Raw genomic sequence first — 26669 nt, 5'->3', positions numbered from 1 at the left:
AACAATCAGCAATGTAAGAACACTAGTCAACTAAGTATATAATCTAGGTTTAGTTGTTTTTACACATTGTTATAGGGAAATGTTACATGTACTTTTAATATCAAGCATTTTCCTGCTGACAAAGAAAGACAGAAATTCAGGTCGTTTATTAACCATTTTATTCGAGTTTCGTGGGTAAAGACACATTCAGTAAATTTTTATTTATCATAATGAAAAAATGTGAGGGAGTGGTCAGTCTATAAAGCTGAGCGAACTCTGTAGGAATTTAATCCCAGTGTACATAGGGGGGCTCTCGCACAGTCGATTCCCCAAGTTCACATTATGCCTTAATAGTTAACAATGTACAATCTTTTCAGTAAAATGTAGCTAATAACCTCGGATTCTCTCTGCAACGACAAACCTTATTGTCCACGTGTTCCTCCTGCGTGTCGATATACACTGGCTCCTTTAGGAGTTTCAGCACACAGGATGCACGATGATAGTTAGCGTTATCGTGAACGTTACTGACATCCGCTAGCAAACTTCTACCTGCCTCGGAGCTTTTAAACAAATCTTTATTGACAATTGTCAATAGCCAGAACTAGTCCGTTTTATTTTCTACTTTGTACAGGGTGAGAAACATAAATCTCTGGCTTTACATCGCAGATTGTTTACTTATACAGTAGGAGTGGGAATTAAACATCGTACAGTGTACGGTCAGCTTTAAGTTACACAGGGAGAGGTCAGTCTAGGATTAGATACAAACACAGATCAGTAAATAAATACACACAAAAATTAATAAATACATAGATAGGTGAATAAAATAATTCATAACGAGGGTTTCCATGGTGAGATGAAACAATGGCACATTACTATTGCATTATGGATAAATACAGAGCTGAGTTTGAGCTGCTATACAGTGAGCGGTTACAGTACTAGCAATCATGCTATTTTACATTTCAGATGGGAAACAATTTGCACCAGACTGACAGAATAAAAGACCCACTACAGAGGTTTTTATTACTAGAGCTGTACCAAATAGATTAATTCATAACTTCGACTTTAAAATTATAAATCAATATTCGAATGCTGCGCACCATGTGTGCTGACTGTGTTTAAAGTATCTGCACAGTGTCAGATAAAGATGAGGCAACACTAATATTATTAGTATTATACTAAAAGTAAAATTAGATTCCAGAGGTGGCTGCGTAGGATTGTCTCAGACTAGTGACAAACATTTCTGATAACTCCACAGCGTTTAAAGTCCAAAATTCAACATTTATTGTTTTTATCTAACAAATATTCTGCTGCAAACACTTTAATTTGAAATGTTCTGATTTATTTTATTGTCATTTCTGTTTCATAAGGCTAAACTTAAAGAATACATGTACATGTAAAAAACAGGTATTCGGTGCAGCCCTACTTATTACAGAAGTGATGCAAACTGATAACTGAATGTTAAAAAGCTGAAGCAAAATGACCTGATTCAACCAACCAATCAGACGTGTGGGGGCGGGGCTTGTTCAAGAGTTGCTTTGTGGTGAAAGTTCATCTGTGGTCGACCGGCTCAGGCTGCTGCTGTGAAAGTCTGCCTGCCTGCCTGTCTGTCTGTCTGTCTGTCACCTGTGTGTTGTATAAATATTATGGTAACATTTTCTATAATGCATTATAACAGTGATTATAAGTATGTTTATAACGTATTAAAGACATGTGCGTCATAGAAAATGTTACTTACAGAACAGTGGTTGACTGAAATGTGTCTGTAAATGCTGTCAGGAAGCTTTAACTAGATCTAATCTTACTATCAAACTAATGCTAACTGATGTGAAGGCCCGCCTTCGTCAGACAGACAGGTGCTTGTGTGTGTGTGTAAATCCTCAGGTCCATTAATGACCACTGTAGTTGGCTCCGTAGTTTGGACTACAACTTCCATAATGCAGAGTCTTCTAGATTCAGTCCTGTAAGAGAGATGCAGCTGTGAGACAGAAAATATTGAACTTTAGAAGAATCCAGTGACCGACAGACCTGACTCCATCTTTATATAAACCTGACTCCATCTTTATATAGACCTGACTCCATCTTTATACAGACCTGACTCCATCTTTATATAAACCTGACTCCATCTTTATATAAACCTGACTCCATCTTTATATAAACCTGACTCCATCTTTATATAGATCTGACTCCATCTTTATACAGACCTGACTCCATCTTTATATAAACCTGACTCCATCTTTATACAGACATCTTTATATAGACCTGACTCCATCTTTATACAGACATCTTTATATAGACCTGACTCCATCTTTATATAGACCTGACTCCATCTTTATATAAACCTGACTCCATCTTTATACAGACCTGACTCCATCTTTATACAGACCTGACTCCATCTTTATACAGACCTGACTCCATCTTTATATAGACCTGACTCCATCTTTATATAAACCTGACTCCATTTTTATACAGACCTGACTCCATCTTTATATAAACCTGACTCCATCTTTATACAGACCTGACTCCATCTTTATACAGACCTGATTCCATCTTTATACAGACCTGACTCCATCTTTATACAGACCTGACTCCATCTTTATACAGACCTGACTCCATCTTTATATAAACCTGACTCCATCTTTATACAGACATCTTTATATAGACCTGACTCCATCTTTATATAGACCTGACTCCATCTTTATACAGACCTGACTCCATCTTTATACAGACCTGACTCCATCTTTATATAAACCTGACTCCATTTTTATACAGACCTGACTCCATCTTTATATAAACCTGACTCCATCTTTATATAAACCTAACTCCATCTTTATACAGACCTGACTCCATCTTTATACAGACCTGACTCCATCTTTATACAGACCTGACTCCATCTTTATACAGACCTGACTCCATCTTTATATAGACCTGACTCCATCTTTATATAAACCTGACTCCATTTTTATACAGACCTGACTCCATCTTTATATAAACCTGACTCCATCTTTATACAGACCTGACTCCATCTTTATACAGACCTGACTCCATCTTTATACAGACCTGACTCCACTCCATCTTTATACAGACCTGACTCCATCTTTATATAAACCTGACTCCATCTTTATACAGACATCTTTATATAGACCTGACTCCATCTTTATATAGACCTGACTCCATCTTTATACAGACCTGACTCCATCTTTATACAGACCTGACTCCATCTTTATACAGACATCTTTATATAGACCTGACTCCATCTTTATATAGACCTGACTCCATCTTTATATATACCTGACTCCATCTTTATATAGACCTGACTCCATCTTTATACAGACCTGACTCCATCTTTATACAGACCTGACTCCATCTTTATACAGACATCTTTATATAGACCTGACTCCATCTTTATACAGACCTGACTCCATCTTTATACAGACATCTTTATATAGACCTGACTCCATCTTTATATAGACCTGACTCCATCTTTATACAGACCTGACTCCATCTTAATACAGACCTGACTCCATCTTTATATAGACCTGACTCCATCTTTATACAGACCTGACTCCATCTTTATACAGACATCTTTATATAGACCTGACTCCATCTTTATATAGACCTGACTCCATCTTTATATATACCTGACTCCATCTTTATATAGACCTGACTCCATCTTTATACAGACCTGACTCCATCTTTATACAGACCTGACTCCATCTTTATACAGACCTGACTCCATCTTTATACAGACATCTTTATATAGACCTGACTCCATCTTTATATAGACCTGACTCCATCTTTATACAGACCTGACTCCATCTTTATACAGACCTGACTCCATCTTAATACAGACCTGACTCCATCTTTATATAGACCTGACTCCATCTTTATATAGACCTGACTCCATCTTTATACAGACCTGACTCCATCTTTATACAGACCTGACTCCATCTTTATACAGACCTGACTCCATCTTAATATAGACCTGACTCCATCTACAATTCACCATTGTTTTTGATGCTGCTGTTGAAATTCTTGTTGATGCAAATTGAAAAATGCAGTATTGTTTTTGTTTTGTCTTGTTTTACTGATGTAGCGTAAATGAACTACAACCCTGTGTTTTAGAATGATAATAAATAATTCTTAAGCTAGACAGGAGAACTTCATTCTCATGCTAATTAGCATAGCACAGCAAGCCTCAAAGCATGTTCCAGACTGTTAGCATAGCATGTTAATGTCACCACTGTCCTCTCATTGCACTGTGAAACCCAAATAAAAATGTATTCAAATGTATACAATGTAAAAAAACAAGAACTTTGGTTCAGAATTTCAGGTGTGAGAGGGCCTTCGTTCCTTTGCTGAGTCAGCATAAAATCACAGGCGTATACAGGAGGACAGCAGGGGGCGTGGCTGTGAGATGATGTTACACTTGAGAGGACAATGAATAATATTAGCACAGCATGTTAGCATAGCATGAATGGTTTATGTTTGGTGATGTGTTGACTAATGATTCATTAATGATCCTCTTCCGGTCAGCTGTTTATACTCTTCTTTTTTTTCTAATCATTCCTGTCCCAGACATTATATCCAATCAGAACTATTTCTGAGTACTCCTGGTTTCAGTGTTTCTAAACAAAACATGCAAACACAATGTTTTGGATGCCGCCATGCATCAGCCAGCCAATCAGCATCCAGCACGGGGCTCTACCTGTTACCTGTGACGTCACTAATCAATCACACGAGAAACTTCTGTTTCTTTATGGACGACGACTCGTGTGACTGACAGCTCAGGATGCTGCCGCCGTGCTTCGCTGAGCGCCGCCGCCAGAGCCTTCAAGAGAGACACGAGGGTCAGAACCTGATCCAGGTCAAGGTTAACCCTGAACCCAGTTTAATCCAGGTACGTATACAGGTTGGCAGGTATGAGTCCTAAAACTTTGCTAACTTCAGGGTCGGACTACAGAAATACTTCTTCATCCCTGCAGCTCTGTGTTGGTGCGTTCCAGGTTAATCGGTTCTTTGTCATTATTCTCTGTGTTCAGTCACCTTTACAAAGGTTAATAATTATGAAGTTTTACCAAAAGTTACCTGGTCATGGTCAATTTCTGTGTCTCCAGAAATAACGATTCTCTTCTCGATTCTGGTTTCTGAAATTCCTCCTTTAACGGTCTGAAGAGAAAGTCAGACATAAAAATCTAATCAAACATCTAACCGAGGAAACGGTTTTATTTAGTTTTTTACATTTATTATAATCTCAAATTGCAATCCCTAATATCCAACTAAATTAATATTCCACTATTATGTTATGTATGTGTTACTATGGTATGTGTTACTATGATGTGTGTTACCTTGGTGATGTGTGTGGTGGTGGTAGTGTTGGGTGTCTCTGCAGTAAACGTCTGTGAGCTCAACAGCAAGCCTGCAGGAGGATCAGTGTCTGCTTGGCTCTGAGACAGACAGACAGACAGACATTTGTTTGATTATACTTACATTTGAAGATGGGATCGAGTCATTGTTTTGAAAGTCAAAAGTCTTTGCAATCAAGTCCTAAACTTTGAGTTTCAAGTCCTAATACATTTAATTTATACAGCGTTACACAAAGACACAAAATCTCCGTCTGTAGTTTTTGACCTGCACGTTTTACATACTGCAATTAGTTTTTTGTTGTTTTTTGTTGACCACTGCATAGTTTTAGTACACAAACTTATCTTTGGTATAATGTTTTTCCAACTTGCGCTCAGTAACGTAACTTCAGTTCTTCATGGTTCTTTCAGCAGCTTGATTGGATGCTGTTGTTTTAAACAAAGTTGATCTGGAGCATTAAATGTGGAAGTCGAGTCCAAGTCGAGTTACAAGTCTTTTTTGATTTTCTCAAATCTAGACCAAGCTCAACTAATTTGTTACCTGAGTCTGACTCGAGTCAAAGTCATGTGACGAGTCCACACCTCAAGTCAACAAATTAATAATCAGTTCAAAGGAATTATTCATTATGTTTTCAATTATCTATATTTTCATGTAAGTAATAAAAGCCATCTCTTATATTATAAATAACAACACACAAAGACACTGTCCTCACCCCAGGGGCTTCATATGTGAGAGTCTTCCTCATCACTGGGACCTCCTGACAGACACACAAAGAGAGCATTCACATATTTATAAACTCAAAACAACTTCCTGAACAGGTTCTAATTTACAGATGCATCGATTTGTCGCCAACTATTTTTATAATCAATTGATTGGAAAGCAATTTTATAGGCAAACATTTCTGAATATGGTGTTCTCAGCCTCTCAAATATGCTATTCTTTGTTTTCTATCATATAAAGTGAATATCTTTGGGTATCAACTTCAACTTTGCTAAACTTGAATGGAATATTTAATTTTTTTATAAAACATAATTGGCAAAATAATCGAGATCGAGAAGGAAAATAATCGTTAGTTGTAGCCCAATTCTAATTCTTGAAATATCCTCCTAAATTACAGCTAATGTTGTAAATCCAGTTGAGTTTCAATACTGTGTAGTCTGCAGGTTTGTTGCATTGCCTTCATGTCACCAGCAGACAAGTCATTTCACTGGGGAAACTGGGACATCTGGGACCGGTTTATCTGGGGAAACTGGGACAGTTGGGGAAGGATTATCTGGGGCATCCGGGGCAGGATCATTAGGGCCAACTGGGACATCTAGGCGGGTTCATCTGGGGCAACTGGGGAAGGGCTATCTGGGCCAGGGTTTAAAGGGATAATTCTGATGTTTTGAAGTTAGGTGGTATGAGGTACTTATCTATAGTCAGTGTATTACCTACAGTAGCAGGCGGTGTTTGTCTGACTTTGGAGGTTTAAAGGATTAGTTTGGGTCCGAAAGTCCCACAATAACACTAACAAACCCATCAGGGCCGTGGCAGATCAGCCACCCCTGCGTTTGGCGAGGTATAATTACTGTTTCTGTCAAACGGCTTTAGTTCCCCGTCAGAAAGGGCTGTCTGACGGCAAGGTAAAGAGCTGAAAACATTCTAAATATAGCGAACACTTCAACTGGTAATGATTTCTTTAGGTGTCTAAACTATGTCCACAGCAGTACATTACTTAGCTTTCTGCTGGTACTCCTGTATGTTTCTCTAAACAGCATCTAATGTATATTACAGTGTATTACCACTGACTATGGAGAAGTACCTCTACAGAACTATCCCTTTAACTGGGCAGGTTTCAGGCGTTACCTCCTGCATAGGTTTGGACTCGCCATCATCATCACTGTGGTCAGATGGCTGCGTCTGATTGGCCAAGCAGGAGAAGTTTCCGGAGGTAGGGTGGGGTAACGAGGGAGGAGGGGAGTTTTCTCTGAACCCCCATCCTCCCTCGTCCTCCTCGGAGTCGTCGGAGTCCTGGTTGTCATGGTAACGCTGAACAGAGCGGGGTCTGTGACTGTTATTGGCCTCCTGCTTACCGTGGATAACTGTGAAGTTAGCATTAATGCTATCCTCATTGGCATCGTTAGCGTCCGGGCTCTGAGCCTTTCTGAATCCAGCCTCCATGGCTTCCTCCACAGCTGCCTGTGCTAACACACTGATAGCATCTTCGCTAGTATCGCTATCACTAGGCTCATCATCGCTGACATCTCTGACCTTATGTTTATGTGCAGGACTGTTAGCCTGGTTAGTATCATTAGTATTGTTACTGTCATCATCACTAGTCCATTCCTTTGCGACATCATCAGCATGCGTCATGCGGGCCCCCGGTGGAGGGGGCGGGGGTTTACTAGGAGGCTGACCCACAAGATTTCCTGTTGCTACCTGAGGATGGTCTGCCATTGGCTGGTCCTGGTCACATGGTTCTGTCATCAGGAAGATGGTCTCCACCTTCTCTGATGTCTGAAAAAGGAAGTGAAGAGAAAAAGATTAAATTAATCATTTGTACAGGTGTGAGGGGGCGGGGCTACAGCTCAGTGACCACTTAGGGTTTCACAGGTACAGAGTTATAAATTCACCTGGTCTTAATAAATAGTTCTGGACCAGTCGTCATTTATCTAATACTATTAAAAAACTGTTCAAATACAGATGATTTACAGCATTTTAATGCAGATCCTTCAGCAACAGATCTTATTGAATTTACACTTTTTACAAATACAAATATATTTAACATTGGGCCAGCCAATCAAAAACCGTTTGGCTGATTTACCACTGGTTACCTGGTTTACCATTTTCATTACAATGTGGATTAACAAGATATTCCAAATATCTTTAAAATATATTATGTCTCGAAGATTATTAAATTAAATGTAGTTTCCAGGGGGTCTCATTTATAAAACTCTGTGGGGAATGACAGACAGGTTGAGACAGACAGGTACAGTCAGACAGACGGGTACAGTCAGTTATACAGACAGACAGACAGACAGAGAGACAGACACCTTCAGTAGGTTGTGTTCTTTGAAGGTATTTTGTTCTCTGGCCGAGTTCAGCAGAGCAGTCAGTTCAGGAGATATTTCATCAAATGTAGGTTTAGGCTACACACATACAAACACACACACAGACACACGCACACACAAAGAAACAAAGGTTAGAAAGACAGACGAAAGACAAAAACAGACCTTTAATCGCATCTACAACTCAAATTTTGTTTGCCAATTAAAGTATTACCTTGAAAAAAAAGAAAATTCAATTTGAATCTTGGTAAAAACTGACAGTCATGCAGGAGGCGTGGGGCATAGAGCTGAGTCATTGGTCTATATTTACAAATTAGTGTTTGTTGTTTTCTACAAACTATTATGATATACAGTAATCTACAGTGATCTACTGCAATCTGCTGAGATCTACAGTGATCTAGTGATCTGCTTGCAATCTACTGTGATCTACTGCGTCCCAATACAATCTACTGTGACAGAAGCTGTGCTATGTGACAGACAGACTCAAAATATCTCCAGTGGTGACATTGAACCTGCTGCTGTAAAAAAGGTGAAAAGCATCAGAAAGTAACCAATCAAGGGTTTACCAACAGGAAGTGACAAGCAGCAAAGAAGAAGAAAAAAGCCCCGCCCCCCAGCAGCCAATCAAGAACCAGCAATGAACATTGGGTAAATAAACCCAACAAACAGGATATAAAACAATAACACATGAGTAACATCTATTACTCATCCCTTTGCACCATTTTTATCAAAGGAGGAGAAACACAATGGCATTTGGGAGGAGGTGAAGGAGAAGCTGAGGGTACTTTAAACTGAACTCTGCAGCTCCACAAACTGAACTCTGCCTCTCGCAGGGCACACCAACAGCGTCCCGCTCTGGCCCACCTCCGGCGCTGGGACCCGTAGTGGAAAATCGTGTCTGTTATCACATATTTTTATGTGTATTGTTTTATTGCACCTATTGTTAATAAATACAGTAGCATACGGAGCGTACATTTAATAAACTGTATCACTACCTCAACCGATAACACCAAGATAAACAATACAGCCCTAATATTTGATATAACTTTAACTTATAAAGTTAGGTAATCCTAACCGTGTAACTCGTTAAGCTGCAAATACTTGTCTTAACATTATGAGTTTGATAACTTTAGTTAACATTAGCTAGCCATGCTAATGTTGTTAGCAAACTAACGTGAACGTTAGCACAACAACAGCTATCATTTCAGCTAGGGTCAGCAAACTCATAAGGTTAGTACAAGTTATTTGTTGAGTTACATAACTTTATAAGTTTCAGTTATATGGAAATATTAAAGATGTATTGTTCACCTTGGTGTTATTGTTGGAGGCTTATTCAAACTAATGAACGCATGTTGTTGTTTCCCGACGTTCGTCTCTGGAGACATAGCTTCAGACGTCCAGACGGAGGAGGTGGGCCTGAGCCCGGAGCTCTGCAGCTGGACCCTTCTCTCCTCACGTACAACAATGACGTCAGACGGTTCATTGTCAGAGCTGCAGATTGAGTTTCACCGGCTTCCTGTGTCGGCGCTGTGCGGGTTGCTGCGTTTGCTTCTCATGCTTGTTTCCATGCCGACCAACAACCAGCCACTCAGCGTACCACTCTGACCGCGAGGGGCGACGTCTTTCCTGTCAGGTGACTCGGCGAGGGGGCAGGACTTAGAGGGGATATCGAAGGTGAGATCAAAGTGGCTCCGCCTCCTCTGATGACATCACTGCTGATGTCACAGAAGTCGAGCGGCGGCTCCGACGGCGAGGTCGGTGTCTTCACCTCACGAATTGTGATCAACGGTCTCCTTCTAATGACATCTTCAGCGGTCAACTGGATGATTCTGACCTGCCCGCCAATGTCAACACTCCCTGTCGTCATGGTGACGTCAGAGCTGTTGTCCGTGGTCACCATGGTAACGACCCTCCCTGAGGCTGTATCGTAGCTCCGCCCCACAGTGTAGCTCTTCTCTCTGATTGGCTGAGGAGGAGCTTGGTTTATTATGACCCCGCCCGCCAGGAGCACACAGGTGAGCAACATCAAACACACACACTGATTAACCAATCAGGTGTCAGCTCAGTAACACCTGGAGCACCAGTAATAAAATTAGGCCTGATTGATACTGAAATAACATTTTTACCGATAATGTGGTCTTTAAAAATAAATAATGATGTAGTCATTTTGAAAATATGTTTAAAAGTATGTTTAATAAAGTTAAACATACTTTTAAATAGATACATTTATTATTTACCTTTTTTTTCTCAGAAAAGTAAAGTGTGTTATAATACAAAATGTATATTACTGTCTATTAAAACATCTGATGATTTATTTCCTGATAAGACAACATTAGCCTCATTTAGAGAATGGTACCGTCAAATTTCTCAAAACTATTACATCATCAGATTTGGGTGAAAAAACTATCCACCTGAACGTAAAAAATCACAATATCAGTCAAAACATATTATTTCCTTCAGTATCAAAGTGATTATATTCAGACGTTTTCCTCTAAATATTCAGACTTTGTTTTTTAAATATATGAGGGGGATCCACACATAATTACACAAAATTACACGGTTTTTACCTATTCTTCAGTATCACAGTAATCCAGTGATAGTTGTCTGAACGTCATGAGACTGCAGAGTGTGTGCGTGTGCGTGTGTGTGTGCGTGTGTGCGCGTGTGTGTGTGTGTGTGTGTGTGTGTGTGTGTGTGTGCGTGTGTGTGTGTTTTATAGTTAGAGATTCGTTTCCTCACCTCGTCCGGTTCCAGCGGTTCGATCATGGGCGAGTCGTCGACCCGTCGTAGGGGGGAGGAGGCTAGACGTTTCTCCCACTCCGTCATCCCTCCCCCTCCTCCCTCCCCCCCTCCCTCCAAGAAAGAGCGTCTGAGGGCGCTGATGGTGCTCGGGGGTTTCTTCTCCTCCTCTGGACTCCCCAATGTCTCCTGCAGACACAAAGAAGGTTCAATAACGATGTTACAGCAGAGGGACTTTCTCCTGTGGTATAAAATATTAATGTTTGTAGGCAGACAAAAGTCAGCGAAAAATAAAAATGCAAAATTCAGAAAACTCCAGGAATTTAAGGGTGACAGAGCTTTAATATCCGTCACAAATATCTTTATATACTGTATACATATATATATATATGTGCTGTTAGCGCTGATCTTTGTGGATTTAACTGTTTAGCACTGAGGCTCATTTACAGAGATAACATTTAGCGAGACGCTGTTAGCTTAGCATAAGTTAAAGCTGCATTTCACTCTTTATTTTAGTTTTAGAACATCATGATATCCAGAAAAATAAAATCAGTTTTACCTGAGTCCTCAAATCTTCATCTTGATCAGACTGTCAGGCAGAGAGGCAGACAGACAGACAGACAGACAGAGAGAGAGAGAGAGACAGACAGACAGACAGAGAGACAGACAGGCAGAGAGAAACAGGCAGAGAGGCAGACAGAGAGAGAGAGACAGACAGGCAGGGAGACAGGTTGATGTTAGTTAAGTCCTGCATGTAACCCTCTTGTAACGCGGCACGATCATCTCGCACATCGCACATACAATCTCGTACATCCTGCCTCAAACACCTCAGAAGAAGAAACATATTATACATACATACATATATATATATATACATATGCATATATATATATGTATGTATATACATATACACATATATATGTCCGTACCTCGGTCGCTGTCAGCTCTCCGTCCAGAGCTGTATCAGTCAGTTCAGTCTAAACACAGAAACACATAGAGGTTATTCAACATTATAATAATTAATTAGTAGTTATTATTACTTTAGTTAATTTATGAAGTGAACAAAGTAAATGAACCCTTTATTTAGACTGACATACACTTTATTTATTTGAAAATGGAGGATTTCAATCTTTTCATCTTACACATGTACACACAGTGAAACATAGACTGCATTAAACTCCTGTATCAGGAGCAGTGGACAGTTTGTACGGACTGAGCAGCCCAACCCATGGGTCCGGAACCTCAGTGACGTTTCAGGTCTTAACATCAGACCCACCCCCCGACTTGTCTGGACAAGGTGCTCATCATCCCTCCGACTCTCTGCTACCACATCTGCAAACCTGTCTCTCTCTTGTGCTGCGGACATCTGGACCTTGTCTGTCCTGACAGGTCTTCTCGTGGCCAGTTACATTCAGAGTCAAAGTCAGACATAGACCCAAATTTGCGCCGGGTGACGCAACTCAAAAGTTTTATTTGTATGAGTTGAATTTTTCTTCACCTTGGTGTCCTGTTTCTGAGGAGTCGGAGGACTCTGCTGAGAAATATCTGTCGCTACGGTCTCCTCCTCTTTATCCACCTCCATCATCTCTTGCAACTCCTCCTCCAACACCAGCACCTCCTCAACTAGGAGAGAGAATACAAGGAGCGGAGAAGAGAAGAGGAGGAGACAAGGACATACAGGAAACAAGGAGATAAGGAGAGAAGAGAGGAGGTGGCGATTCATTTTCGGCTTCAGTCACATGGTCTAAAGTACCTCCGCGACCCCCAGGGGGTCTGCGGAGGTACAAAATTGTTTGTAGATAAAGCAAAAATAAATTCAATGTATTTTTATTTTTATAAAAAATATCTTTTTTTTTGCACATTCACATCACAGCACCACCGTGCTCCTCCCCCCCCTCGAGTCCCTGCTCCATGCTACACCATTTTGTAGAAGACCCCTGGTCTAAAGCGTCTCCCCCTTTCTTACCTTGGTCCGCCTTCCTCTCCTCCATCGTCCTCTCAGGCGTTATCGTGGTGATGAGGTCACTGACAGCGATGGCTTTAGACGCTCCGTACAGCCCTGCCCCCATATCTAAATGCGCACACACACACACACACACACACACACACACACACACACACACACACACACACACACACACACCAGAAGATGCTAACCACAGTGGACATCAGCAGCAAAGCATCATCATCACTCGTGGACATGGCAACGGCACGTACAGCGAATCAGTGCTCAGGGCGCATGCAAAGCAGCCTGCGCCAATCAACCAATCAGCCAATCAGCAATCAGAACCACCATGAAGCCATGACCACATGGCCATGCTAACAGTGCTAACAGCACTAACAAAGAAAACGATGTACACAGAGATAACAAGTCTAAAAATGCCAATTATGCTAAAGATAGTAATAATGTTAGTCAGACCTCCATCCGTCGAGCTCAAAAACAACAACAAGAGTCGACTTGAAAGGGGATAAATGTTTACATGTTTATGCATTTTAATGTTTACATAACCCACCCATTTTAAAGTTACGCATTATTAAGGGTGTGGCCGATTTGATTGACAGGTGGGTGTCGTCTCAGGTTGCTAGCTGCTAGCTGTCTGTTCTGCTGCGTCACCGGAACTGCCAACTTTGACCTTCACGATGGCTCTTCAGAAACCTATGGGTGACTTCACGGAGACTACATCAATATGTTATACATGCTATGGTCTACTACGTATCTACTGCTGGACTGGACTGTGATTTTTCCTGTAAAATTCTCTCTCCTCTGTCTGTTAATGTGAGATTCATCGTCCTGCAGAGCTGGAGAGCCCCACAGTTTTAGATGTACGCATGCACAAGCAGATCCACTTCCTTTTTAGACGGAGAACGGACAGAGGTTGCTAAAATCTATCAAGGCTTGCGACATTTCTTTTTAAATAGTTATTGAATTAAATAAAAATTGTATTCGATGAAAGAAAAATCAATATAAACACTTATTAATTGACTGACAGTAGGCCGACACATTGCACACACATGAGGCGTATGTCTAAAGCTGTGGGGTTCTCCGGCTCTGCAGGACGTTTAGAATCAGAATCAGAAATACTTTACTGATCCTGGGGGAAAGTGGAATGATGATATCTGCTCATGTTATTGATGACAGGATGGAGGTCTGACTATGTGATTACATCAACAGAAACAGAAGAACTGAGTGGACAGAAATAAACACAACTGATTGCAGATGTGTCGTTATGAAGCAGAGCCCATCCAGCCAATCAGGAAGCAGCATTCCCTGACAAGCTGAATGAAGTGAAGCATTCAGAGCTGTGGCCAATCACAGAGCAGTACTACTACAGTATAACTACTGCAGCCTGCAGCAATGTTAATGCAGCTATGAGCTCTACCTGTGTGTGTACCACCGTTGGTTTTGGGGGACGTTGTTATGGCTGGGGAGCCAATCAGAGAGGATGTGGGTGTGGGCCTTGAAGCTGAGGGGACCAATCAAAACCTATGGTCACCAAAAAGTACAAGAAACAACTAACCTATCACTGAGCTGGGTTCTGGACCTGAACCCCAAAAACCTGATGCAGATGGCCCTTCTGGAAAAAATCTTCTGGAACCAGTCGTGGTAGTAGTCTACTACTGGTAATAGTAGTACTACTGGGACCAATACTTTTACCACTGGGACAAGTACTACTCCTACTGGGACCAATCCTTCTACTACCAGATCATGTACTTCTACTACTGGAATCTTTAATAATACAATAGGACCAGGATTACCGCAAAGACCAGTACTCCTTCTACCAGGCCTTTAAATAATACTACCGGTAGCCTTTAATAAAACGTCTGGGGCCAGGACTACCTCAGAGATCAGTACTAGCAACATCAGTACAAGTACCTCCATCCAGGCTGCGGCTCAGAATGTTCCTCTTGCTGATGCATCGTGGGAAATGTGGTGCAGGTCTGGAGATCTGAGCGCTGGCTCTGCGACTCTGAATCTGAGTCCTACCGCTGTAACGAAACTTTGAACCCAGTGACAGAAACTTCTTTGGGGTCTCTTCTGGAGATAGCAGCCTGAGAGAAAGTCGGGGAGACAGACATTTTCAGATCATGTTATGTCTCGTGTCATATTACGTCATGTTGTGTTACATTATGTTATGTCATGTTACAATACTTTATGCTATGTCATCCTATGTTATGTCATGTTATGTTACATTATGTCGTGTTGTAATATGTTATGTTACGCCATGTCATGTTACTTTATGGTACGTCATGTTATGTTATGCTATGTCATGTTACATTGTGTTTTGTCTTCTTATATCATATGAAGTGAAATCATGAACTTAAACACGTTAAACACTGACCTGAAGAAGGAGTGATGCTCCACACAAACTTTCCAAAGTCTTTTAGCTGCTCTGTGGTTCAGCAGCTTGAAACCAATAGTAGACTCAAACTGGTCAAACTGGAGACAGACGGAGAGACTCAAACATCAAATGATAAACCAGATCACAAGACTGTGAACCTTATCTCATTGTGTCTGAACTCTTCTTCTGTGGTGTTGAGGTGTGTGTTGGCGTCTCACCTCCCCAGGTCGGATCTTGATGTAGAAGTTGTTCCTTTTGTACGAGATCTTCAGGATCTTCGGCCACGAGAATCTATTGATCCTCAATCTGTCTCTGTAGACCAGCAGACCGCTACTGCACACGCCCAGCATGATGGCCACGCCCTCCGAGTCCTGCACACACAAACACACACACACACCAGACATGAATGAACTGGAACAAGTTGCTTCACTTTTTGCTCATTTTATTCAACATTCCTTTAAGGACTATTTGTCCCAACATTTACTATGATTAAACATGCCATTACTTATTTTGTGCAAAATATGGATTTATGACTTCATGGCACATCGCAACTCATCTGTCGTTTCTAGTTTCATTTAAATATCACCTGATACAGTTTTAACTTTCACGCCCAGCGCCCACGATGTGTAGGAAGCATCTGTGTGCCCATTGCCATGTTGGTCTTATAATGAGGCGTGGACATGCACATTGTTATCTAGGCACAGAAAGCGATTGACCAACAAAAACCTGGTCTAAAGTCAATGGTGTAGTATTTTCCTGCTATTTAAAGGGCACATTATCCAGATAGCAAGATGCATATACACAGGAGGTTCACAACATGCATACACTCTGCTTGTTACACAAACAGGTACACACAGCAGCGTGAATGTTTTAGTGGAAAAGTTTTTATTATTTAAAGAAAATCTAAACATAACGAACTATGATGCAGTAAGGCTCTCATGTTTTCTGTATAGCTCAACCGTGTACTATAGATGGTTTGAACCGTGCCCTCAGTCTGTGTCGTTGGTGAACCTCATTGATCATCACATACAGATTTACTTCCTAACGTTGGAGCTCCTCTGAACGTCCTTCCAGCTCCCTGCTTTACAAATGTGCACATCCTATAACAAACTGTTCAACTGTCCTATTTTCTACATATTTATCTTTTTTACATTTCAATTGTAATTCTATATGTTCTTGACTTTTGCATTACTTTGTCTGTATTTTTATTTCCTCCTAATATGTTTATTCTATGCACCAAACACCAAAGCAGATTCCTTCCAGTGAAAATCTTCTTATAAACTTGCTGATGGTTTGAATATCAGCACAGTTTACAGCTGAGACTTTATCTTGAAATGTGTCCACTTCCTTTCTGTCTCTGGTGTCCCCTGGTGGGCATGATACTCACTACAGATGAACCCCATCACTTCTGATGGCAGATTACAGTCAGGTGTGACTGAAGGTTTCACTGAGAACTGCTCTGCTCCATCCACATGTTCCTCACAATGTAAGCTTCCTATGTTTATCTGCATTTAATGTGTATCTGTATTTATTTACATTCCTGTTTAGTCTATTCTAATATTCTGAGTCAATTATTGATTGCAATGAGGTTTGGAAATGAATTATTTTGTCAACCCGCCACTTTTTAGTTTTAACCTGCAGTATGCAACAATTTAATCCAGCTGCTGATTGTAAATATTAGTATTTAGCAGTAAGCAGTTTTTAAATACTTAGGAAATTCAACAGAGTTTGGTTGGTGGCTTTCGTTAAATACTTGCGTGCCTGCGAAAGAGAAACAACATTAATGCGCACGTTCCCTTCATCAAGTCAGGACGCATTTACAAAACCGGTCTCAGGGTTTGCTGCTGATTGTGGGTACTGTAGGAAGAGCTCAGAGGTGAAAATTATGTTTTCTAAACTAAATAAATGGAAGCAGTGTAGAATAAAGAAAAGAAAACACACACACACAGGAAGCATTCTTACCTCTGACTTAGCTGAAGGCAAACAGTCAACGCGACTTCCTACCATCTACTCCATTCAGACAGACAAAACAAAAAGATAGAGAAGAACAGCCGCTTAGAGGGTGTGTGTGCGTGCGTGCATGCGTGTGTATTTTCGTGATAAAAAGTTTATAGTCTGTGTGGGCAAAATTTTCTCTGCCCGATGTCGGTATGTGTGTAATATATTAAAATAAGCTGGCAACACTGCAGTACGTTAGCTAGTAGGCCACATGACCAGGCTGCTCGGACCAGCTAGTAACAACGATGGCTAACATGTGATGAAAGATTACAGGAATGTCGGAAGTAATATCCCACATATTCGTATATGCGGGTACATTTTATGAACCTTGAAGTATTATAATATAAATAACTTTAATGTGTCCAACAGAGCACCAGGGATCAGATCTGCAGAGCCCCATAACAAAAACACAGACAGGAAGATAATAACATCTAAAACACGATACACACACACATATATACATACATGCATACATACAGTACATCATATGTCCCTTTAACGTTCAGGAGAGGACTGAGGACTCCTGAGGATCTACCTGTTATACATGACATTGACCTGAAACCTGAAAGGTTCTCAATACGATATTCGGAGCATTAATCTTTTGCTTAAGTGCAAATTATCACATATTGGTGTATTTTGTTCCATGTTGGTGCATGTTGGCTTTTTAAATCATTCAGCATGTCACTGTATTGTGTCATAGATCTGTGATCCACGATGGAAAAAGCATTACACACACACACACACACACACACACACACACACACACACACACACACACACAGATGATTGATCGTGGACAGGAAGTGGGTCATGTATTGGTGATTGATCTGATTGTTGAGGAGCAGTAAGCAGAAAGTCAGCAGCACTCACACTGTGAGCTGTGTAGTTAGTATATTAATTTAAAGGTGAAATTTTCCAGAATTTAAGTTTCGAACATTAAGCAGGAACTAACATTATCAGCAGTGTAAAGCGGTAACGGTGTTATCGTCAAAGATATCTGTGTGTTGCAGAGATAGCTACTGAAGTTAGCTTGCTTCCTAGCTGCGCTGCATCCAGGCTGTAATAGCACTTGTTCCTCTAGAGGTGATAGTGAGTCACTGCAGCTCCAGTCTGCCTTATTACAGGATAAATTCAAAGTGGCAGAAACCAGAAAACCACCATTAAAGGCTGAAAATCACCCGGTGTGCTGCAGTCCTTTCTTCTCCCTCTGAAGTTCAAGAGAAACTTGATATTGATATAGATTTTATATTAATTTAGCTGCATGCTGCTGGAAAATGCACGAGGAACCCTGTTAAAACTTTAGATCAGGGGTGACATTGCAAAGTTGCTTTGATCATAAAGTAAAAATACTGTTCCAGATACCTGTGACAAAATGTTTAGTGCCTTTGTAGATATTTGTAAGTTGTAACGCACATATGTAAATGATAAAATGAGGCATAATGTTGTTGAAATTGCACCTTCTTTTCTTTCAGGTCGTTCATAATGTTTTTTAAAAAGATAAAATTTGAACATTTTCTGAATGACAACTTGGAGTTATGGTTATTTACAGGTTATTATGCTGTGATTTTACTGGTCCAGCCCACTTGAGATAAAATTGTGCTGTATGTGGCCCCTGAACTACAATGAGTTTGACACCCCTGCTTTAGAGGGTAAAGATGTTTGCTCTGGACATGCAGCCAGTATATGCTTTAAAATATTTAAAAAAAAATTAACCTGTCTACATCAAGTAGCTAAGAGGGTCCCGCTAAATTTCAGGTTATTTTAATGTTGCGTGTTTTACCTTTGCGTGATGAAGGTCCACTCCGTACATGGAAAGTTTCTTTACATTGTCCAGGAAGTGCATCTCTGCTTCAGCTGGTGTCATTCCTCTAAACACACAATCACACGTTTTAACACCTGCTGCTTTGTTTTACTACTTATTAAATTATTTTAAAAAATACATTTAAATGTTGTTTGTGAGAACCTGTATGTTTTGTGCAGCTCCATGATCTTCTCCTCCATTTCTTTTGTTTGATTTGGAGCAAAACAGAGTTGACTGGCGTAATCTGAACCACACTCATCTGAAACAAAAAGACGGAGAGACAGGCAGGTCATATGAAGCAGACAGACGGGTATTTCTTTTTTTTTTTAAGTTATATTTTTGGGCTTTTCCTGCCTTTATGATAGAGAAGTGCAGATTGTGAAAGGGGGAGACAGAGAAGGGGAATGACATACAGCAAAAGGCCACAGGTCAGACTTGAACCAATGGGCGCTGTGGCAAGGACTCAGCCTTTGTATATGGGTCGCCTGTGCTACCGGGTGAGCTACCGGGACACCCACAGACTGGTATTATAAAGCAGACAGACGGGGAGATAAGACTTTTCTAGAGCATGGAAATTTTAAAAATCCCGGTTAAAGTATTTTTCCGGAGCCTTCAGCTGTTTCTCACCGAGGTGATGTTATTACACCTGAGAAAGTTCAATTCACTGAAGACCATTTGTGAGAAAAACCTTGATTCTGAGATAATCTTCCACAGTTTAGTTATACAATAACATACAATAAAAAAGTGTGAAGGGTCAAGTTGTACGGCGGAATAGAACACATTTTTGAGTGCATTAGAGTAAATCAAGTCAGGGTACAGCAGCGTATAGTACAGTATGTAAGAGCAGGCTACTACAAGGTATGGCAGGGTACATCAGAGAAGGGTACAGCAGGGTATGATAGGATGCAGTAAGGCAGTGTAGCAGTAGGGTACAGAACCTGGATCGTAGTCTCCGAGCTCTGATTGGATGGTGTAAGAGCCGAGGACGGTGTGAGTTGCAAATGAACATGGAAGACGACCAGAAACGATATCCTGTCTGAGCTGGAGACACAGGAAGTACCTGCAGGAAGACATTAACTTGCTCAGGTGTACAAACAGGTGAAAGTGGGAAAGATTTTGATTGGCAGATGAAGGAAACTACCTGGTGATGTCCTCAGAGAGCTGGGCGGGGTCAGCAGGGTAAAACTTGACGTTAAAGCAGAAGTTCCAGGGAACACCTGAGAGACCGCAAGGCGGGAATAATATCAAACATATTGCGTAAATGTTTAATTAATAGCCCAGGCTTTTATTTGCTTCGAACACAACTCTTCTTCAGCAAAGATGTGAAATACTATCAAATTGTTTATTAGTTTATTTACACCAGTATGAATATTACTTGTATAAAAATGAGGCTATAGAATAATATATCAATTAGGAATTATTATTTTGATCTAGCTCAGAGACAGTTAACGGCACGCCACCTCTCTTTATCCTCTTAAAGCAAACCTGTCTGTCAGCAAAGAGGATTTTCTGTGTGAAAAGTGCTGACCCTTTTTGTTTTGTAGCCAGCAAGGTAACAAAAACAAGCATACCCAACAACACGATGCAGGAAGAGGAGACAATTTAGTTTCTGTCAGGATCAAATTATAATGGCACTGACCTCTGACCTGCTTCTTCATCTCCTTTGCTGGAGCCAACCAGTTCTATAAGAGATAAACAGACAGATAAACAGATACACAAGCAGATAAACAGACAGATAAACAGATAAACAAGCAGACGGGTACCTTGTTGTTGTCAACATCCCTGAAGGACAAAGCGAAGTAGTCTCTCTCCAGCAGGTTGATGTGTTCACAAACTTTATCAAACAACTGCACAGCGCGAGCTCGTTTCTAAACACGAAAGAAAACGTTCATGTTTTACTTTTATATCATCAATAAAAAATATAATAAAACTGTTTCAGATATATAAGCATGTTGTTTTGTTGAGTGACGTGTAGTTCCTGTGAATACTGTGCACACACTGAACCTCAACAATGTCCTCCAGAGGGTCCTTTCTGTAGTGGTTATATGTCTCACCTCCACCTGTCTCTCCCTCTCCACCTGTCTCACCCCTCTCCACCTGTCTCACCTCTCTCCACCTGTCTCCCCCTCTCGACCTGTCTCACCTCTCTCCACCTGTCTCACCTCTCTCCACCTGTCTCCCCTCTCTCCACCTGTCTCCAGCTGTCTCACCTCTCTCTACCTGTCTCCAGCTGTCTCACCTCTCTCCACCTGTCTCCAGCTGTCTCACCTCTCTCCACCTGTCTAACCTCTCTCCACCTGCCTCCTGCTCTCCACCTGTCTCCCCTTCTTCAGCTGTCTCCCTCTCTCCATCTGTCTCACCTCTCTCCATATGTCTCCCCCTCTGCACATGTCTCCCCCCTCTCCAGCTGTCTCACCTCCACAGTGCAGGTGAACACAGACCCGTCCAGCAGTGTCACTTTGCTCTGCATCGTCCTGAAGCTCAACGGGTTTCTTGCCGGAGATCGTGTGATGCGACTGCTCGACGACAGGTGACTCGCCGAGTCCTCGGCCAATGAGCTTTGAGCTTGGCTCTGGGATGGACGGTCCTCTCCTCCCTGAGGACACAGGAAGTGATGTGACATTCCTAATCAATAATCTGTTTATTGTTTGTCTATCCGTTTAAATTTATTTTATTTTTGGTGTTTTGTTTTACCTGTTTTGGTGTGGAGTGGGCGGCGGCTTCAGGGAAAGACTCCACCTCTTTGGCCTGGGCCTCCTGTGGCTCACCTGGCTCTGTCGTCATGGTGATTCACCTAAGAGACGACAACACAGAGTTGGAAGCTGATTGGCTGTCAGGGAACATTGCCTTAACATGCAGTCGGAAACAGGAAATTCCATCAGAGCAACTGAAAGGTAAAGTTGATTTAATTTTACGTGTAATCACAGACCTTCAAATCCTGTGATGTGAGACGCTAACTGAAGCTAAAGTGACCAGCCTTTTCTCCATGGGTATTGTAGTATTTAGAGAAAGATAAAACTACTTTTTAAAGGTACTTTATTACTTTATGTATTTATTTCTGATTATAATAAAATAGTTTTGATTAACAAGTTGCGATTTGTATGTGTGTATATTTTATGACCACTACACTCTGCTTCAAAACAATGTTGCCCTGCAGAGAGTCGTCTTCAGTGTTAAATATAGAAATATTAGCAGAAGAACTGATGAAAAACACATTAAAACTTGCATTGTTGGCAAAGACAGGACATCCTCATTAGAAGGGCAACTGCGGGTTAGTATGTAGAACCTTAGTATGTTAATATGTAGAACCTTAGTATGTTAGTATGTTAGTACGTTAGTATGTAGTATGTTAGTATGTTAGTATGCAGTATGTTAGTATGTAGCACATTAGTATATAGTATGTTAGTATGCAGAACGTTAGTATGTAGCACATTAGTATGTTAGTATGTAGCACATTAGTATGTAGTACATTAGTATGTAGTATGTTAGTATATAGCACATTAGTATGTAGTATGTTAGTATGTTTGTATGTTAGTATGTAGCATGTTAGTATGTTAGTATATAGCACATTAGTATGTAGTATGTTAGTATGTAGTTCGTTAGTATGTTTGTATGTTAGTATGTAGCATGTTAGTATGTTAGTACATTAGTAAGTAGTACGTTAATATGTAGTACGTTAGTATGTACCACATTAGTATGTTAGTATGTAGTACGTTAGTGTGTTAGTATGTAGCACGTTAGTATGTAGCACGTTAGTATGTTAGTACATTAGTAAGTAGTACGTTAGTATGTACCATGTTAGTATGTAGTACGTTAGTATGTAGCACGTTAGTATGTAGCACGTTAGTATGTAGTATGTTAGTATGTAGCATGTTAGTATGTTAGTACATTAGTAAGTAGTACGTTAGTATGTACCACATTAGTATGTTAGTATGTAGTACGTTAGTATGTAGCACGTTAGTATGTAGTATGTTAGTATGTAGCATGTTAGTATGTTAGTACATTAGTAAGTAGTACGTTAGTATGTACCACATTAGTATGTTAGTATGTAGTACGTTAGTATGTTAGTATGTAGCACGTTAGTATGTAGCACGTTAGTATGTAGTATGTTAGTATGTAGCATGTTAGTATGTTAGTACATTAGTAAGTAGTACGTTAGTATGTACCACATTAGTATGTTAGTATGTAGTACGTTAGTGTGTTAGTATGTAGCACGTTAGTATGTAGCACGTTAGTATGTTAGTATGTAGTATGTTAGTATGTAGTATGTAATATGTTAGTGTGTTAATATGTAGCACGTTAGTATGTAGCACGTTAGTATGTAGCATGTTAGTATGTTGTACGTTAGTATGTTAGTATGTAGTACCTTAGTATGTTAGTATGTAGCATGTTAGTATGTAATATGTAGTACATTAGTGTGTAGTATGTAGTAGGTTAGTATGTTAGTATGTAGCACGTTAGTATGTAGCATGTTAGCATGTTAGTATCTTAGTACGTTAGTATGTTAGTACATTAGTATGTAGTATGTTAGTATGTAGTACGTTAGTATGTAGTACGTTAGTGTGTAGCACGTTAGTATGTTAGTACATTAGTATGTTAGTACATTAGTATGTTTGTATGTCAGTATGTAGCATGTTAGTACGTAGTATGTTAGTATGTAGAATGTTAGTATGTAGTATGTAGTACGTTAGTGTGTTAGTATGTTAGTATGTAGCACATTAGTATGTAGTACATTAATATGTAGTACGTTAGTATGTAGCAAGTTAATATGTTGTATGTAGGACGTTAGTGTGTTAGTATGTAGTATGTAGTATGTAGTACGTTAGTATGTAGCAAGTTAGTATGTTGTATGTAGGACGTTAGTGTGTTAGTATGTAGTACGTTAGTATGTAGCACGTTAGTATGTAGCAAGTTGTACATTAGTATGTAGCACGTTAGTGTGTTAGTATGTAGCATGTTGTACATTAGTATGTAGCATGTTGTACGTTAGTATGTAGTATGTAGCACGTTAGTATGTTGGTACGTTAGTATGTAGTATGTAATATGTAGCAAGTTAGTATGTTGGTACGTTAGTATGTAGTATGTTAGTATGTAGCACATTAGTATGTTAGTATGTCAGTATGTAGCACATTAGTATGTAGTACGTTAGTATGTGATATCTAACACGGCCACAGGCCATCCACCCTCCCTCTCTGTTTGTAGTCTCACTGTCAGCTGAATAAAGCTCCTTCTTTAAGGTGGAGGGTATAAATACAGTGGCGAGGGTTGTGATTGGGCCACAGAGTCGTATTTGACTGAAGCATCAGTCACTATGTGATGATGCCATCACCCTTAGCCCATGGTTACCATCTGCTGACCCCTCCAGCTGTCAGGTGAAGGGTTGCCGTGGTAATTTGTGGGGGGGTGGATTAGAGATGTAATCTGGTTCTACACAGACACAATGATGATGCATTACATGTTAATTAAATATTTACATATTTTTAATATTGTTGTGCTTTTACGTTATTACATGTTATAGTAGTCTTTTTTTCTATTATATGTACTTGATAATATAGTATTATTAATGTGTGTATATTACATATTCTGCACATATAATATATATATCACTATATATCACTGTCTAATTCACTTTATATTCTGCTATATTAATATACTAAGTATCATTTCTCTTTCACAGCATTTATTATTCTGCTTTACACTGTTTTCATGTAAAACTCAACTCACTGCTAATAATCAGACTGACCGTCCTAACTTTGGCTTTAGTTGCTCATTTTGTTTTATTTTACTTTAATTGTATCTTATTTGATCTTATCTTACTGTATCTTATCTTATTTTACTTTCATCGTATTTTATTTTGTCTTATTTCATACATATAAATTAATGTGTGGGTTGTAAAGTGTTACTGATATTATTATACTATTATATTTATACTATAAATATACTACATTACTATATATTATGTAAATTACACTTATTATTTATAGGGATAGTTCTACACTATATAAATATGCCACATTATAGATGTATAATATTTTAATATATAATAGAGACTTGATGCGAGAGTGTTTGAGTCTTTGTCGTCCTGCAGCAGGAAACACCCCGATGCAACACACCCACACACACACACACACACACACACACAGAGCTGCAGTGTGATCAAGCAGAAATTATGCTCTCGCTGTCTCTCTGTCTCTCTGTGTGGTCCATAATAACTATAATATTTATAATAACTATAATCACTTCATCACTGAGCAATAGTTTAAACACAACATCAGCAGATCTTTACCTGTCCTCGTGCAGGACGCTCGCCCTCTTTCTCCCGGTAACCGACGTTTTTTTGTTTTGCGTCATCTCTCTCTACTAGTCGACGCGGCTGCGGAGATGTGACGTCACGCCGCACGTTGCGGAGACAGCTGTTTGCATTTAATTTTTTTCGGTTTTTTTCGATTGATTACATGCACGGTCAAAACTGATCACAGAGAAACAGATGAGGAGCAAAGTGAGAATCCTGTTCCACTGACTTCACTCTGAATGCATCCGAAATATATTCACACTCACATAACATCTGCTAAATATATTCATTATTTAAATCTAACCCGAAATCAGACAGATGCAAAAATATTTACAATAAAATGAAATAAAGTATTTGAGTAAAAAGATATTACTACATATACTAAAGTATTTTTTGAGAGTTCTTGATAGTGTGTGTGTGTGTGTGTGTGTGTGTGTGCATGTGGTACTCACCAGAGAAAAGAAGAAGTTGTTAATGCAAACAGAAGAGGAAGAAGACATCATGTTAACTTCATTCTTAATATGAATATTCTATATATTATATTATATAATGTGTATATATGTTAGTATTTTTATTTTTTCAATGGCCGTCCATGGATGTGCACATATATTGATTATTATCTCAAGGAGTCTTCATGGTGACGTGATCTCACCTGGGTGCTCTGTGGAGATACGCTCAACATTCTGAACATATATACTCAACATATATAGCGCCACATTGTGTCCGTTAATAAAACCCCATCATATCATTTGTTAACAGCCCTATCTCTTGAAGGGGACACAGGACAGGTGAATAGGGCAAAAACTTTAACTCATAGATATCAGCATGAAACTTCTCCAGTTCATTACTGACATTAACACAATTAGTTTTGATATTTCTAGTTTTATTCAATATTATGTTTAAATATGAAAATAAGGCATTATGTAATGTTAACCTTTGGTGAATTTAGGAGAAATCTACAGACAAAAACAAAAAAAGTGAGTAACAAACTCCTGAATGTGGATTTCGGATGTTTTCTTTACACTCATCTGACAGAAGACGTGTTCTGGAAGATAAATATTGAGCAGAGCATGTAAAGTCTGGTCTTCATGTTATATCACAGATCATAT

At 39.8% G+C, this 26669-nt stretch overlaps 1 protein-coding gene across 7 annotated transcripts; it reads right to left on the bottom strand.

Moving 5' to 3' along the window:
- Window positions 1-140: 140 nt before the first annotated feature.
- LOC115004841 (protein 4.1-like) lies at window positions 141-25632 on the bottom strand. 7 transcript variants are annotated; one of them, XM_029426544.1, is made up of 26 exons: window positions 25555-25632; window positions 21963-22062; window positions 21685-21864; window positions 21032-21136; window positions 20908-20950; window positions 20410-20485; window positions 20207-20328; window positions 19431-19527; window positions 19248-19335; window positions 17432-17476; window positions 15688-15840; window positions 15470-15567; window positions 15004-15179; window positions 14510-14593; window positions 13096-13200; window positions 12628-12752; window positions 12059-12106; window positions 11689-11718; window positions 11130-11318; window positions 8376-8471; window positions 7762-7839; window positions 6053-6097; window positions 5325-5423; window positions 5065-5145; window positions 4685-4807; window positions 141-1937 (listed from the first exon to the last, which is right to left on the bottom strand). In XM_029426544.1, exons 2-25 carry the CDS (start codon window positions 22050-22052, stop codon window positions 4703-4705), a joined length of 2358 nt encoding a protein of 785 aa, XP_029282404.1. In that variant the 5' UTR covers window positions 22053-22062; window positions 25555-25632; the 3' UTR covers window positions 141-1937; window positions 4685-4702. The 7 variants fall into 7 exon arrangements, with proteins under 7 accessions (XP_029282404.1, XP_029282403.1, XP_029282408.1 ...); XM_029426543.1 differs by having other exon boundaries at window positions 4692-4807; XM_029426548.1 differs by lacking the exon at window positions 4685-4807.
- Between the last annotated feature and the right edge of the window lie 1037 nt (window positions 25633-26669).

This window comes from Cottoperca gobio, unplaced genomic scaffold (genome assembly GCF_900634415.1).
Source record: "Cottoperca gobio unplaced genomic scaffold, fCotGob3.1 fCotGob3_196arrow_ctg1, whole genome shotgun sequence".
Lineage (NCBI taxonomy): Eukaryota > Metazoa > Chordata > Actinopteri > Perciformes > Bovichtidae > Cottoperca > Cottoperca gobio.
Note: the sequence above shows the minus strand (reverse complement) of the source record. Positions and strands in the feature narration are given on the sequence as shown.